Raw genomic sequence first — 17166 nt, forward strand, 5'->3', positions numbered from 1 at the left:
TAAACTGTGGAGATTCACACCCACAGGTAATACTACTGTTGCCTGGTAACACAGATATTTTGCTGTGAGGCAGCAGCGCTAACTAGCCAATAATAAGGCCACCGTCTCCTGATCCAGTGTAAAAGGAAATGCAATTAACTAAGCTGACTGTGCAAAAACAGGCTCAAGCACAAACACTACTAGTAGTACTACTACTTCTCCAACACATTTCACTCCCACTGTAAACGCTTCCATGTAAGAAGCAGTTATGATGCAAGATTGTTTTGTAGCATGCTGAATAATTGAGATCATATCCAACCAGTCTGTCACAGAAAAACATGCGCGGCATCTGAAGCTTTAGATTTACTCTAATCACAGCACCAACAAGATTACATGGCCTGTGTAGTTACATAAACATGAAAAAACAAGATATAATCCAGGCCATCTCACCAGCTTTCAGTCTTTTTTTTTTCCTAACTGTATATGAAACAAAAGGGCATGTCACACTAACGTTTATGCTGGATCACCCACTCAGCATTTCTCGTGGTTTCAGAAATATTACCATTCATATGCCGAGCCTCTGCTCACACCTTGAAAACTGTGCTTATACACTCCCTACTTCACCAAAGGCAATATACAGCAAATGCTCATTAGTGATCTAATAGCTACAGGGTTTTCCTTTCCAGAAAATGATTAATAATCTACAGCATCAAGACCTGCACTCATAATAATCATGCATTTATTGAAACTAATAACTGACAACATCTTAAACCCAAGAACTGCTGCATTATACATTATTTCCCTGCAGGGTCAAGAAAAATATACTCGGTATGAAACTGCCTTAATTCTTCTACCAAAATATACGTTTATCTGATTGAAAATCAATCCCCTCTCATTTGGGTACCGTGTCATAGTCAGTCCCCTAGAACATTGTCAAGAGCTTCACTTTCAGTTCCTCTCTGGTGGATAGGTTTCCATATTACCAGCTGTTAATTATTCATCTATGCTTGCCTGGCGCCTCAGTTGGAAAATAAAGCAAACCCTTTGGACTAGTGATACAGAATAACACGGTGACCTTTCTGCTGAACCCTGGTGAATTGTCCATTTATCCCCCACTGCTGGTATGAGTGAAACTGGAGCAGAAGGTGGAGATTATTTCTTCATGTGCAAAACGTGTCTCCCACACTGCTCGAGTCCATAAACAGCCAGCAGAGTGTGCGCAGTGCTTGAAGAGCTAGGTACAGTCCCCTTTTGTAATGTGCAAAATGATATCTCTGCAGTGTGACCATCTCTATTACAGCAGGGAGAGATTGTCTTACCATTTGGATTTGCTTCACAGAACACAACAAATTAGCCTGAGCTGCTTGCTCTGGACTCGCAGAGGAGAAAATGTCAGAGGCAAGGTAAGCTGTAAGACAACAACTTGCAAATTTGCTAGGGTAGGTTTGAAAAAAATTACCAAGTCATCAAATAGCCCAAACTCGAGTTAACTTAGAAGCTCAGCTAAAATTAATTGACGGAGTCAAAATGAATCCAAGGACCCCGGAGAAGTTTCCTTTCCACCTCTGCATTAGTTTATTCATCATTAAAATTGAATAATTAAAAGCAAAACGCATTAAAACAGATCTGCTACATACTAATAATAACTGTTTATTCTGAAGCAGCCATTTAACAAATCTTCACAACATGTACAGTAGATATGTCCTTGACAAAATAAACCGGAGCTCATGTCAGTTGATTTTTTTTTGTTGTTTTGTTTTGTGTTTTTTTATTTTATTTTATTGTTGCATGATGTGCGAGCCCTTTTAAAAGTCCTGTATGCCCAAGCCCATCGGGACACTTAAAAATTCAGGAAGCACTCTGGATTGTTGCAGAACGTGGAAGGATGAGGGACACGCACACTGATGGATGAAGCAAAAGACAACAAAGTTATAATTTGTTTGGTTAACAGATTATGTGATATAACAAACGTTATTGTATTTGGGGAATCTCACAAAATATCTCATGACCACACAACTTCAAAATAAACAGATGTTTTACAGCTGTGACTGAAATAAAAGTCTTGAATTTTCCATATCTATTACAAAATTCAAGATTCCCACCACCACAAATAAAAGAAATGAATGGGAAATTCTAATTTATTTTATATAAAACACATTCATGGTTTGTGCTTAAACACCAGTGAAAAGAAAATACATGCTTGCTCATTTATTTACCTGCCCGTGTAAATGCAGAAACATCAATCTCGTGCCCTGGGCGGCTGGTAGTACTGCTGCGTGGGTCGCGTGCGTCTAGGCTGGCCGTCTCCCCCGCGGCGAAACTCTAGTGAACTGTCATAGTAACCATCATCTTCCTCCTGCCATTGTACATTTGATACAGTTGTGATGTGTTACTGTGAGTAATCCACCTAGAACTCATTCATATTTTATCACCTTTCCTCACCTCACTTGATCGCAGTTTAATTAGTAGCTTTCATTTACTATGAACCAACAAGTTCTGAGTTTGATGGATGTTTCCCTATTTTCTTACCATGACATCAGCATCAAGAGGTTTGATGTTATTCAGGAGGACCTCTTCACAATTTCCATAATCGCTAAATACAACCACAGCCGTGGAGCCAGATGGATGAACGGCATCTATTCTGGCATGGTAGAACTTCACACACACAACCAGACAGAAAAAAACAGAAATCTCATTACTCTCAAATACAAACCTTTGAAAAACAAATCAAAGGCACTGTCAATACAAAACGAATCCCGCAGATTCATTTTTAGAATTTTAAACAACTTTAACTGTCAAACCAGCGCTCAGCCAAAGAAAAAGAAAACATCTTAAACACAGCAGTTTTCAACAATCATTAACTATTGCTGTCTCATACATGTAGGGATGACGCACCTTACTGTCTTCCCAGTAAAGTGCCAGACACTCATCTCCAGGTTTCCACATGTGTTCAGAAATATGACCCCTTTCTGATCCTCGAGGACCTTGTCCTTTGCCTTGACCTCCCCTTCTTTTAGACCCTGGGTTATTAGCATTGTTTCTCTTTGGGGGCGGCGGCTCCCTGTTCGGTGGACAAGACGAGGTTTGTGGTTTGATCGGCCCAGTTCTTTTGTGTTCTATAACGCCATTTTGGAAATGAGAAGGATCTCCTGTTGGTATATAAGAACTCTGTGATGACCCCACTTCGGAGCCTCCTCCCTTTGAGTTAAAGTTTGCTGGCCCACTATCCCTTTGTCGCTCAGGGTGATCCAAATTTGCCCTCTCCATCTTCCCCTTCCTCCTGCTGTTGTTGAAGTCTTCATTTCTGTCTACACGTTTATTTCCTTTTCCGTTCGCTTCACTTCCCGCCAAATTGCTCAGTTTTGATGTGGGTGCCCCTCTTCTATGAGACGCCGCTGACATATTCCCACCACCATCTCCATTTCTGGACCGTTGGTTGTAAGATCCACTAAACTCCACCTGCTGCTGAAGGTCTTTTGAATGAGTGGAAGCAGACACGAAGGAAGAAGGAAAAATCTGATCGTCACGCATCTCTTTCTTGTCAGTTTGCGATCTATCGGACATCCCTCGTGACCACCTCTCCTGGCCCTTCCACTGCTGGGCTTGGCCTGACGTTTGGGGGGTTGTACAATTAGAGAGAGGCTCCTGGCCAGGTTTGGGAAAATCAGTGTCCCTGTGAAAGCGAGGCGGTCTGTCATTCCTTTGTTGCCTATGGTCATTATGCGAGGAGAACTTGGTCTGAGGTGCGTCTTTGGTGTGATAGTCTGAGTTGTGGAAATTTCCTTTGTTTTCGTGATGTCTCTGTGGAGCCTGGCTCTTTGGCTCTGATAAAAGCAAACAAGAAAAGATCAGCTGTATTAAGAAGTATGGCAAAACAATAATGGGAAAAATAGTGGAGGGAATACTAACAAGTGCTTGGTTGGTATTTCAGACCAGTGCTGATGTCTTGTTGTCAGAAACATGTCTTAGTTTTTCTGACCTGACAACAGCCATCTGTCTCAGTCTAATCAAGGCTCAGTTAGAAATCAGTAGATTCCTCCTAAAGAACTGGCTTCAAAAGGTGCTACAAACATCAGCCATACTTTTGCTTTAATTTATGTGCTCTCCCAGAGGCCCTCCCATAAGTCATCACTACACAGGAACTGGGTTGGAAGTTGCACACATCTATGTCCCTTACACTTAGTCTCTCTCTTTTCCAAAATGATTACCGTAATTGTCGGGCTATAAGCCGCTACTTTTTGCACAAGCTTTGAACCCTGCGGCTTTTAGTCAGGTGCGGCTTTTCTATGGATTTTCCATGATTTTTGTCATATCGTAAGAGGATTTGTTTTGTTTGTTCCGCTGTTGTACGGCACTACGTTGCCTGGCGGAAGGATCGGGGTTCAAGAGTGGTATGTTAGTCACATGTCCGTCCGCCAGGCAACGTAGTGCCGTACGAAGTAGCGCGAAAAACAAACTTCAAAGTAGCGCTACGCATTCAGCGGGAGGCGTGGATGACGAGCGGCGATAAACTTGCGAAAAGCAAGTTATGCTCAACTCCACCGGTGGATTCTGACAGCGTGGAAAAGTGCGAAAACATCCACGATCACCAACGGATTTTGAAGGGCTGGACTGCTGCATGATGGAGAGGAGGACACCGCCACGGCCCTTCTGAGGGTGTTCGACTCTGACACTGACAACGAGGATTTCTTTGGTTTTGAAAGTGACAACGAAGGAGAGAAGCGGAGAGTGGATGACGAAGCCATCCTGAGCCTGTTCGTTTCCGACATTGGAGAAGAGGACTTTGGTGGTTTTAGAGCGCAGGAAGAAGAGAAAGATGGTGAATGACTGACTTTTCTTCTTGTTAAAGCCGTGTCACTGCACCTGAGCCTAAAAGGTAGGCCGAATCTATTTTTCTGGTGTGCTGTAGGTTACTGTTATGTACTACATGTGCAAATATGTACCCATAACTTGTTTTTCAAAATATAAATAAAAGGGGTGTGTCTCCAAACAGCCATCTCTTTCCTGACAATTCCCTTTGTGCATATTCTCTTACATATGATAAGTCAACATTGAAACACCTGCGGCTTTTAGTCAGGTGCGGCTAATGTATGTACAAAACAGGATTTTCCCCTGATTTTAGCTTGTGCGGCTAATATTCAGGTGCGCTTTGTAGTCCGGGAAATACGGTAAAAAGAAAAAAAATACACTATTCCACAGCTTGGAATATAACCCACCATCAATGGAGAAAACACCCATTTTGGATTCCAGAAAGTCAAACAATGTGCTCGGTCCAGATGGTCTTCCTCCTGCTCCCTCTTGATCATCTTCATTTCTGGACCTGCCTCTTCCCTTTCCTCTGCCTGAAGAAAACACAGCGAAAAAAAACAAAACATTATTTTGACAAAGATTAAATCGATCAGTTTGAATGTGCACACTTTGTGGTCTCCTGCATCTACATAAAGTATGTGACTTTATCTGCATTAGCCTGCACGTGAGAACTCAACTGAATTTACTTTTAATGAGTTTGTGTTGTACATTTAAAATAGCTTTAGAGTAAACTGTACCAGTAGCTGGTTTGAAAAAAGAATATCTAAGTAATTCAGTGTGATTGGGCAAGTTTCAAGGTAAAACAGGTTGATTTTCACTAATGAAACAGACACAAAGCAATGACTGCATTTAAAACAGAATTTCCATCTAAAACCTTAAGGTGTGCTTTTGAAAAGAGCAATAAAGTGTGTGCCTGCAATTTCTGGTAAATGCAACAAAAAAAAAACCCTGCCACAAAGGACCTTTAACTAGGCTGCCGGTGATTTTCATTGCATTTAAAGAACCTCCACATCACTCCTCCAACCTCAATCTGGCTCTGCTTGCTCTGCAGACATAAATTGTTATGCGGCCAAAGTGGGCTAAAGGTGCATCTGGGGCTGTGTGTGTGTATGTGTGTGTTTGTGTGTATACCTCTGGGTTGTGGCTTGTTAGACTCTGCAGCCGCAGGGCCAGGTCTGCTACCAGAAGATCCAGTCAGTAGGCTGTTCAGTGCCACTTCAAGGTTGTTATTATTGTCCATCAGAGCCTGTCGAGCAGCTTCTCTGTTAAAGCCCATCTCCATGATGTGCCTCAGAGCGCGTTCGTCAACCTACCCAACAAATGACAGGAAATATATTTGTTGTATGGAAATCAGAGGAAGATTACATGCATATGATAATTATAAGTACAATTACGAGGTTATAAATGCAGACGTTTAGTGTGACGCACCCAGGAGCTCCCTTTTAAATTCTGTTTTACCTGTGAGAGCCTGTTGGTGTTGGAAACGATCGCAAACACTTCTCCCTCGTCAAACACTACAATTTTACGTTCTGTCCTATTAATGTCTTCAACCCAAACCCTTCAGACTAGAGAAACTGGCAGGACACAACAAAAAGCAAGACAAATGGACTGCCACTTGATTGGAAAACCTCACCAGGGCTCCAATCCATTTACATCTCCACAATATTATAACCGATGCCTCACCCAATCTGTGAACCATGAAATAAGACTTCAACCCAGACTAAAGAAACCACAGAAGAACACAGAGCAAGTTTGAGCCTTTAAATTGCTTTGTTACAGTGAATTGGGACTTCAGTAATGTGAGGTAAAGCCATTATTTCAACAACGTTTTTGTGTGTGTGTGTGTGGAGGGTGTTGGATTATAGTTTGTGTTCTCACCAGCTCTCTGTAGTTTCCATCTTGTCTGCTTTCTGTTCTTTCAGCCCGGTCCTCCCGTCTCCTCTGCTGGTAAGACTCTCGGCTCCGGGAGGAGGAGGCAGCATTGGATAAATTGCCGCCTGCATTTCCTCCACCGCCAAATGTGCGGGGGCCCTGACAAGGAAACAACATTAGGATCAATAGAGCTGCAGGGTTGGACAAAGAGAAAAATACAATAAAAGAAACAGAACTCTGCAAATGGCAACGTAATTATGACTTTTAATTTGAAGAGTTACACAACTGTCAAAGGCAATTAAGGTTGAGGTGAATGCCGATAAAGAGCGTATATTTTTAAATTGAGGCCAAATTAAGTCACTTGTGCAGGACGTGCAATCGATAAAGCAGCAAATTTTGCCCGCATGGCAAAAACACTGGTCCCGAAAATTAACAACTGAAAAGCTAACAAGTGATAAAGGTTTGGATACCTCTTTGGTCTTGGCCACCTCAGCAATAGCCGCAGTCCGCTGCTTTTCAAACTCGTCGTTCTCGTCAGTGCTTTTGACCACAGTGTGAGTCTGCAGGGTCTTCCTCTGGTCCAGTTCTCGGCTATCCACTTCATCCTTCCTTGCACACTTCTACAGGGAGAGCGAGAACAAGGCTGCAGAGATCATCACTCGTGTACGCTCTCTTAAGTACAGAAATTAGTGCGCTTGACAGTTTGCACATTTCATGGACTCAAACTAGAACCAGATGAATTCATCTGGTTTTTCTCAAACTTGACTGTGAACTGTATTTAATTTCAAAACAATTACAGATGGTGGCTCGGTGCCAATGAGATGGAACTCATCACTTCCTGCAGCTGTTCCTCGACTGCACCAAGTGATGATTTAGTCACACAGGCCAGCAAATGACCGGAGCAATGATATTTACTTTTGACTAGGTTCAGCCACTCTTTGTTTCAATAAAAATCAAACCCTGCGACTATTTGTGGGTATCTAACATAACAGGTTGTATTAAAAATGATATTCGTCATAGTAACAAGATTATGCTTATGTGAAAATGATGAAGGCCTGGATTTCTGTCTTATTTAGTTATCGCTCACATAATAACTCACCTTCCAGTGAGGACAGTGTACTATTTTTAAGTTCAGTAATTTTCTGTTAGCCAAAGAAGAGGCACAAAAACAAAAGGATTTGAGAATGACTAGCAGACAACAGGAAATCTATCTGCATTAATATCATTAGGATCATCATGTAAGTAAAACTGTTTTGAACTCAGAGCTTGAGGTAAAAAGACAAAAAGTCTACCGTCTAATGCCATGTAAACTAAATTCTTCTGACTGGAAAATGTCTGGTAGAAACACACCACAACTACACTTTTAAAAACATTCCTGCTGTGAAGCATGATGGTAGAAGCTCCGTGCTGTGAGAGCGCCTCTGAGTAGAAGCAACCAGAATAAGTAAAACTGACTCAACTGACAGAACATAGATCCAAGCAAAGCGCGAGCACACACATTTGCTTTCCAGCGCCAAATACCTTGGAACAGAGCAATCTAAAGCGACCCAAAGCAGACTTACTCAACACCAAGTCCTGGAATGACCCCGCATTAGTAAATACAGTTACGCAGAAGATCTAGAGGCTGTTAAATAAGTCCCAAATGCTCCCCTGTCATAAAACTTTACAAAGCTTGAGCAAATCTGGAAGGAAAATCCCAAAATCCAAGTGTGAAGCTGATACCAATGCATTCACTTGGAAGCTGTGATCCTAGCCGAGACTCAGACTCAGTCTTTTTTAAAGCTTTAAGTATTCTGTGTATAATAATAGTCGTTAAAAAAAAGAAAAACGTTAGCAAATAAAGCATCTAATTATTAGTGGTTACCTTGACGATCTGCTTTTCATGTTCACAACGCTTAATCTCAGCTGCCCTTTTACATCAATTACTAGAGCTTTTTATTTTAACAAAAATGCAACATTTAAGCCTCATGTTGCTGGCGGGAGATAACCTGCCACAGGACAGTTTGATTTTTAATTCTGCTTTATTACACACACAGCGATCAAACATTTTAAAGATTCATGAAGGCGTAATTGTTCCAAAAGATCAGAGAGAACATTGCCAAGATAGGGACACTCCTGGCGCCAGATCTGTGTTTAGTTCCTTGCATACATTTATGAGGTTACTGCTATTCACTACTGCCTGGCTTCCATTAAATCACTGCTGAAGTATCATTTCATATTAATGTTCCTGTCTGTATTAATTTTGTTCAATTTTTATGTTATTCTTTCTGGTTTTTGTTCTTCTTAGAAACATTTTTTTAAAATATAATTTTGGATGTTTTGCTTTTTAAGTGAACTATGAAATGTTCTTCCTCACCTGACCAAATGGCACGAAGGGAGGAGGTCCGCCTTCTGCTCCAATGTTACTCCTGCTGTGTTTGGCCAGACTCTGCAGGATGAAGGATAAAGGTACCCCTTTTTTTTTTTTTAAATACAAAACTCAGATAAATACAACCTCAGCAACAGCTAATGATGGCGTAGCAGAGGCCTTTATTACACATTTAAAATGATTACTAAAATATGACTTTTATCTTTTTAGCCAGAGTGGCTGATCCGTCATTAAAATATTGACCCTCACCCTTTGTAGTTCCCACTTCTCCACCATGTGATCAACCTCTCCTCCAAGGACAGAGATTTTTGAATCGTCAAGCAGTAAAAGACCATTTTTAACCTGGACTGTACCAAGAAGCTTCACCTTTGTTCCTGGTGGGGTGTTAAAACTGAAAAACAAAATAAAATAAAAAATAGTAATAGAGAAAACAAAATATTAAGACTGAAACGCAGTATGAATGATATATTTCTATACATTTCTTTTTAAAAAGCTATTAAATTTTAAATATATGTGTGGGTTTACTGCATATACCAAGTCTCACACCCTATTTCGTTACCCATGCCACTTTATAAATGACATGGAGCATTGCCAGCAGATGGGTGGCAAGGCTAGGAGAGACTATTAATAATCCCAGCTGCTCACCCATCCTCATGGTAAATTAAAAGCCCCTCTATCTCATCAGGCCTGATAAGGCCTCTGCCTCTCTCATTAGGAAAGCACAGGGACTTAGAGGGATTTCCAGCTACTGATGCCGGATGCCAAAGCAACAATTAGGGATTTCACTCCAAACCTCTGGGATAGATGCTTCTGCTGCTATCATGATAGAAGTTCACATGATAGCAGCAAATACAGGAATAAGACGGCAGTCATCCTTGATTCAATCACATACAAATGCACTATTCACCCTCAGTGTCGCTACTTAATTGTCATCTCTCTGTACTACATCACTGTCTCGCACACTGAACAGTCCTGTAATCCAGCTCATCCTTCTTTGCCTCTCACTTATGGCCTCACGCACACTAAAGCGGACACTTTCATAAGAAACACTAACCGGCGCTGTTGCTAGCCAGTGTGTGTGTGCCGCTCATAAAGGGGGGATTTGTTCTGTTCTCTCCTCTCTTCCCATCAGGAAGTCAAGGCCCACATTCTGGCCACTCCACCTGTACAGACTGGCTAGTCACCATGGCAGCAGTCACCAAGGCCACGGTAGCTTGGATGGAGATGTAATTAAGGCTAAGAATTGTTAGATCAGCTGCCACGGCGAGGAAATTGCAGATAAAGGGAAAATTCAGACATGTGGTGGGGTGAGAATGTTGACAGGGAGGTGAAGGAGCAGGGTGTGTGCAGAATGTGTTTGCAAAATATGAGAAACCAGCTGAATGCCCCCGATTTGCATCTATGCAGCAAACAGAAAAGCAGCTTTTACATTATCCATTTTTAAATATGAGACAAATAAAAAAAATGTAGGATTTTTTTTAACCATTTATACCCCTTTCACAGATATTTACATTACACTACAGCCTGTTATTTTTAAATGCAACAAAACTGTAATACCTGATCTTAGACAGATGTTTGAACTCCAGTCCAACACAGGTGGTGTGCCCATCTGTCATTTGCAGGCGCAGCATTCGCGGCGCGCCCTGGGACTCCTCGTGGTCTTTAGGAGCTGAGATGTTTCTCACCTTCTGCACCTGGAGGACACATGGACCCTCCAACTGGCCATGTGCAAAAGACAGAAAAATAAATAAATAAATAAAAAAAGAGGTGGCTTGAAAGGCAAATCTGCATGTGCGGAGGAGGATTACAGCGAAATACTGAAAAACCCTCTAGGAGTTTTCAGTATGTATTGAGGATTACTCCAATTTTTAAGGCAAAAAAAAAAAAAAAAAAACAATACCTCTTTCCCTGTGGCATACTTAAGTCAGCACAGGTTTATTTATTCCTCAAAATAGCCTCAAGGCTTACATTTAGAGCTACAGCGACCACTGTTGTTGAATGCTTTTGTAAGGACTCTTCGCACAAAGTTTGATTTCTACACCTGGGAAAAGATATGTGTAAATCCTATCTACATTCAATACTACATACAAAAAGTGTATAGTGCAATACAGCGCAATTTATGCATTATATGTACAAGGCAGAGTGCATTACCAGGGTATAATGGGGTGTATCATATTCGGAGTCTGAAGGGAAGAGGAGGTAAATGCACATAAAATTACATGTTTTGATATTTGGGTTTTTTCCCCCCTCCATTTGCTCGATTTTACTTTCATGGGCAAAGAAGTGGTTTCTTGACCTACATTTGTTAGTGTGCTAGGGACATCTAGTGGCAATAATGAAAACTGCAGTTCTAAAGTTTCCTTTCAACAGTGGCTCCAGCTCATCATTTGTAATAGAGTTTCATAAATTAAGCACTGCCACAGAGTTGTAGCAATATGTATGCCACTCACCTTCTCAGTTCTTCCACTGTTGATATCAGATGGTAGATATTTTCGCCCAACAGTTCTAAGATCAGTCTGCAAAACAAAAGCTGCTTTATTAGAATATATATAATAATCATATATTCATGTAATGAAACAATGCACATGTGAAACAAAAACAACAAAACACATTTTTAACTATTCAATCAGATGTAATCTCACTTTTTGTAATCTCACTCCACATGGTGGAGAGAGTGCAACTGTGCACTATTGCAGTAAAACAGTAAAACCAGTATATGCGCCAATGTATGGAGTAATTTTGATATACAAGAATCAGGATTGGAGCTCATTGCTTTTTAAATCCAATCACCACTTTATTTAACCTAGCTTTTTAACAGAATTGTATTTTTTAAAGAGGATTTCATTTTTCCTCCAAACCATAAGAGATCAACATTAAAACTACAAATGTGTCTGCCTCCCAAACCAATTTTACAACCACTTTTTACCGCAGAAAACAATATGTCTGAACAAAATAAGCGCTCCAGGTAAAACCAAAAAAAGCAGCCAGAGTAGCAAAATATCTCTCTAATTAAGATACAATTAAATGCACCATTTTGCTAGCAAATCATCAGTGGCTCCAATTTATTTTTATGCCTAGTCTGACAATGTTAATAACTTTAAGCCCCTACAAGTACCACTCTAAATTTACTACAAGTTGATTAAACCAAGTATGCAGTAATATCTAAAAGTACAGTGTGAGACCTTTCCGCAGCACTCCATGCTAAACCTTAAAGGTCAGTGTTTCTGCAGTAAATGCACTGACTGTGCGTTCTCGACTCGTTCGATACTGCAGGTCAGGTCTGTAGCATCTTTGTCATTCTAGGAGAAGAACCCTATATGAATGTTTATGGTTCCTCTTTAAACATTTTCATTTTGTTTAGCTGCGTATCAAATGAAAAAAATTCTTTTTTTAAATACACAATTATAATTAACAGATAATTCAAATACCCACATTCATTTCATACTATTAAAATGAATAGATTCCTGGTTTCATGATGATTGATGATATAATTTGAGAGGGCAGTCATTGAGTGATTGAAGAGGGAAAAGGATGAGTTATTTCTGGCTCAGAAAGGTGCCTTTTAGGGATGAATAGAATAACATGAGTGAATGGTTCTGCATAGAGTAACTACAACAGGTTTACTTAGATTCACTTGTTTGGCAGATATTTATGCATGTTTCTGTTATTATGTTTGATAAACTAGTAGTATCTAACAAAAACTAGTAGTGTCTAACCAAACTAGTTAAAAAAAATGCCAACTTTTAGTACAATGATGGTGATTTTCCTTAAACTCTAAAACTCAAGGCAAGGTGTTACACGGTAAAAACATTCTGTATATGTGTTTGTGTTGCACTTACATCAAGCGCAATACGAATTATGTCACTATGTGTTATTTTCTCAGCGGATCCTTTCAGTTCTGCTATGCCTTCATCACTGAGGTACCTGCAAGATGAAAAACAGAGCAGAGAATACAAGTGAAGCTGGGAAAGGCTTCAGACAGTCTCATTTCAACATGTTTAAACAGACTGTTATTATAATCAACTAAAACTTATCTAAAGACGGCGACAAATACTTGACTGAAAAAATAAAAACTGCATTTTAGCGGACATTTTTCTCTTAAAAAAGACTGATATTAAAAATAAAATGCAAATGGTAACGTCTTTGGTTTTAATCTTTTTTTTTTAGTTTGGTCAAATTTATAACACGCATGTGGAGGTAGAGCTGGGCGATATATCGAGTTTTTAAAACATATCGATATATTTTTATACGAGATATAAGATGTGACAATATCCTTTATATCGATATAGTCTATGTTACGTTATAATTATAGTTGTGGAGCCGCAAGTTTGCCTCTCTTTCGTCCACTTTTGTCTCTACGCAACGTTACTCCGCCTCGCCTTCACTGAAGACAACTCCCCCTCCTACCCCATCGCTTCACGTGCAGGCAGCGACAAGACGGACACGGCAAATCTCCGTTAACGAGTTACTGCGCATCGCCCCATGCGTGGGGCTGGACGGCGTCAACGTGCTAACGAGCTAACCGCGCTAACGAGCTAACCCTAAAATCCTTTCATTCTCTCAAAAGTTGATAGCGCGCCTTATGTATGAATTCTGGTTGTGCTTGATGGCCGCGAACCGATTTTATGTGGTACACGGCGCTCAGCAATCTGTCAAAATGTTTGAGTACGACTTTGGTCAGCTACGGAGCTGTACCGCTTGATAGGTTGTCGGCGCATTACGGCTACCGAGGAGCTTCGCGGAGTGATACGTACTGTGCATCAACGTAATATTACCGTATTGCGTGTGTATAAGGACCATAAATGGCACCTGTAAGAGACGTGGTTATGAAGCGGATTTCAAACTCCAGGCTGTCAGTCACACAGCAAAACTTGGGAACAGAGCAGCTGTGAAATCTGTCTTTGTTATTACGCTCAGCGTCTTTTAGTTTATATTTTGACTGCACAATTGTGAGCTCTTTGTTTAGCACAAAAACAACCTTGTTTTCTTTTATTTATGGAGCATGATTATTTAATGAATGCTCATAATTTAATTTTGAGTAATTTTTCATGTACATCTGTGCTGTATGTTAATAAAAGTGCCTGTGTGACATCTGGGACACAGCTTTGACTAAGAACTCTCTTTTTGTTCTTACTTTATGGCTTAAAAAAAAAATATCGAGATATATATCTTATATCGCCATCCAGCTAAAAAATATCGAGATATGAATTTTGGGTCATATCGCCCAGCCCTATGTGGAGGTAATGCTGTATTTATTTATTTACTGTGATGTCAAGCGTCTCCATAACTCCATAAATTGTTGTGTGTTTGTATGCTAATACTTATTCTAAATGTCATACATATTAAGATTAATAAATAATCTCCTTTGGGGGGGGAGTCAGGATGGGAACCCCAGTTAAAACTCTGCCAAATCAAACATGTGGAGATATCTGCTGCAGGGATCACAGTTGTATTTTTGTATTTTCTCATTTGTTTTTATTTTTATTTCATTTTTACTTTTTGTTTTTAACTAAGTTTAGTTTCAATTACTTCCCATAGTGCGTTTTCTTGTTTCAGTTTAGTTTGTGTTGTCTGCAAATGTTTGGCTTTAGATATGTTTTTATTAGTTTCAGTGTTCCATAAGGTTGTTATTATATGGACGGCATATGTCAGAGGCGAGGTTTAGGAAAATCAGTACACGTATTACTACTAAAAACAGAACTTTTTGAAAGTAACTGTGTCACAGACTTTTAGACAGAGTGTCTCTATAAAAACATTCATCAAAGCCTCTGTATTTTTATTTATTTTAATTTTGCAAGTTCTCAAATGATTTTAGTTAGTTTCATTTTTAAGTCTTTCTTTAAATCTTTATTTTAAATAACTAAATTGGGGGGGTTTGCATCTAGTTTTAGTTTAGTAAACTATAATCACGTTAGTGCTGACCCCTTGTGACAAGGGAGAAACTCAAAGTAATTTTACTGTAAGATATAAACAGTACACAAACTAAACAACTCTACTCAAACAGCAAAACATGACAAGTCAAATTAACTCTCCCATCTAATCAACACAATGCAATTACAATTCTACTCTATTGCAGTTAATTCATAGTTCAGTATCACAGAAGTTTATAAACTGCTTGCTTCAAGACTGTTTTACAATTCGCGCAGTTTAGCAATAAACTGATTCAGATAACGAACTCACCTCCTTCCCAAAACTAAACTGAATATATGGGAAGAAACAGCAGAAGAAATCTGCTTTCTTTTTATCATGAGTTACGTTCACAGCCTCTTTGATCTGATCAGATGGTGTGCATGACAACAAACGTAAACAACCTCGGGACCACTTTTAAATTAGTTTATCTGCACATTACGGACAGAACAGTTATTATTCATCTCTGTTAAATACATATAAGACTCTAGAAGGGATAACAATTAAGTAAGCAAAACCTGAAGCAGTAAGTGTTTAGAAGCTGCATGTGGCTAAATGCTAGCACTTATGTCTAGCTACTGCAAACTGCTGCTGGGATGTTCTGAGTTTTAAAAGCACTGCATGTTTTAACTATATTAACTTTAATATGAGCCTCAGATTTATTTGATTGGCCCTGCATATGACGTTATCACTGTTTGTTCATGCAAAATGCAGCGCCACACTACGCTGTAATAATTGCATGCTAAGTGTGTATTGCATAGCTAGCGTCATTTATCTCGCTAGTTTGCTAGCCAGCCTCCAGAACAACTAATTACGTTGCAAAAACACACAGAAATCCAAAGTGTTAAGGTAAACCTTGTACTTTAATTTTAAGTTATAAGTACGCTAAATAGTGTTTTTAGAAAACATCAAAGAGTAGTAGTAGTGGTAGTTGTATTAGTAGTACTAGCTAGCTCTTTGAAATTAGCTCACATGCTACCTACCAGCCCTCTTTGGTCAGGGAATCTGTCACATCGGTCATTGTGCTTCCAAACTGCTGATGGAGCAATAAGGACACCAAGAGTTTTAAAGTGGGTTCACTGGAATAACAGCTATCTCGTCCTGTAATTCATATTCTGCTCCAGACAAAGCTCGCTAATATCAGTACTGAACGACTCTACGGTACATACGTCACACAATGACACTGTACAAGTACGGAGTGCCGTGAGGGTCTAAATAGCCTTTATATAATTTTTTTTCATATGATAAAGCAAAATCTACTTGTCATTCAGTTTAAAGGACATCCGTTTAAAAGAAGTATGACAAACAATATAGACTCTAAGACATGCGTATTAACGATCAAGGAACTGACCTCCCAGCCCATTGTTGCTTCAGTGATGCTAGTTTCAGTCATTATGCAAATATACTGTTTATAAGCCTGGAGAAACCTGCTGTTAGATGAGACCGAAAAGGTCACTTGGATGAGTGATGAAACGTTTCTCCCACTGAAAACGCTATGAACAGAATCAACTTTAGGGGAATATAGACTCTGGTCACCTTATTAGGTACACCTGTTCAGTTGCCCGCTGTAGCAGATATCTTATTCAGCAGCGATGCATTTAGGTACGTAGACACGGTTAAGATAATCTCCTGACATTTAAACTGAGCATCAGAATATTAAAGTGACTTTGGCTCCAGCAAATAATAATAATAATTTTTTTTTTAAAAAAACTAAATAAAATAGAAACTAACCAGTGAGCAGCAGTTCTTTTGGTAAATGCGTTTTGTTGATGCCAGAGGTCAGAGGACAATGACTAGACAGCTTTAAGCTGAAACATTAATTAAAATAATCACTCATTACAAGACTTATGCAGAAGAGGACCTCTCACTCCGTAACACATCACTCCTGTCAGCTAAGAACAGTAAACTGAGGCTACAGTTCACACGGGCTTACCAAAACTGAAGAAACACCAGAAACATAAACGTTGCTTGGTCTGATGAGTCTTGATTTTTGTCTGTGAGAAGGTTCTTAGTCATTCAGGTCATAGTAATCTAAGGAAAGAAAAGCATTTTGGAGTTCTTTAAGTTTCTTGTAGACGTTTCACCTCTCATCCGAGAGGTGTAACATTTTGGACATTCATATTTTGGACAGAGAAGATAGTTTGAAAGAGGCGTGAAAGAAGCCATCTACGTCCACTGTGAACGACCATCTTTGAACAGAGGGCGTGGCTTAGGACACCAACTGTCTGCCA

At 39.8% G+C, this 17166-nt stretch overlaps 1 protein-coding gene across 1 annotated transcript; it reads right to left on the reverse strand.

The window, feature by feature from the left end:
* Window positions 1-1530: 1530 nt before the first annotated feature.
* On the reverse strand, window positions 1531-16122 carry tdrd3 (tudor domain containing 3). Its single transcript, XM_026165160.2, has 14 exons — window positions 15919-16122; window positions 12868-12952; window positions 11479-11544; window positions 10586-10746; window positions 9278-9419; window positions 9017-9088; window positions 7131-7280; window positions 6667-6819; window positions 5920-6097; window positions 5196-5321; window positions 2875-3803; window positions 2509-2634; window positions 2196-2335; window positions 1531-1880 (listed from the first exon to the last, which is right to left on the reverse strand). The coding sequence occupies exons 1-13, from the start codon at window positions 15954-15956 to the stop codon at window positions 2219-2221; spliced, it is 2343 nt and encodes a 780-aa protein (XP_026020945.1). The 5' UTR covers window positions 15957-16122; the 3' UTR covers window positions 1531-1880; window positions 2196-2218.
* Between the last annotated feature and the right edge of the window lie 1044 nt (window positions 16123-17166).

This window comes from Astatotilapia calliptera, chromosome 1 (genome assembly GCF_964374335.1).
Source record: "Astatotilapia calliptera chromosome 1, fAstCal68.1, whole genome shotgun sequence".
NCBI lineage: Eukaryota > Metazoa > Chordata > Actinopteri > Cichliformes > Cichlidae > Astatotilapia > Astatotilapia calliptera.

What these genes read in the sequence shown, in the direction of transcription:
- tdrd3 (XM_026165160.2), bottom strand. Translation starts at nt 15,956, where the DNA reads ATGACCGATGTGACAGATTCCCTGACCAAAGAGGGCTG. An exon ending in TAATTCGTATTGCGCTTGAT is followed by an intron (nt 11,545 to 12,867) that starts GTAAGTGCAACA and finishes TTTGTTTTGCAG; the next exon opens with ACTGATCTTAGAACTGTTGG. An exon ending in TTTACTGGGAAGACAGTAAG is followed by an intron (nt 2,635 to 2,874) that starts GTGCGTCATCCC and finishes GTGTGTGTGAAG; the next exon opens with TTCTACCATGCCAGAATAGA.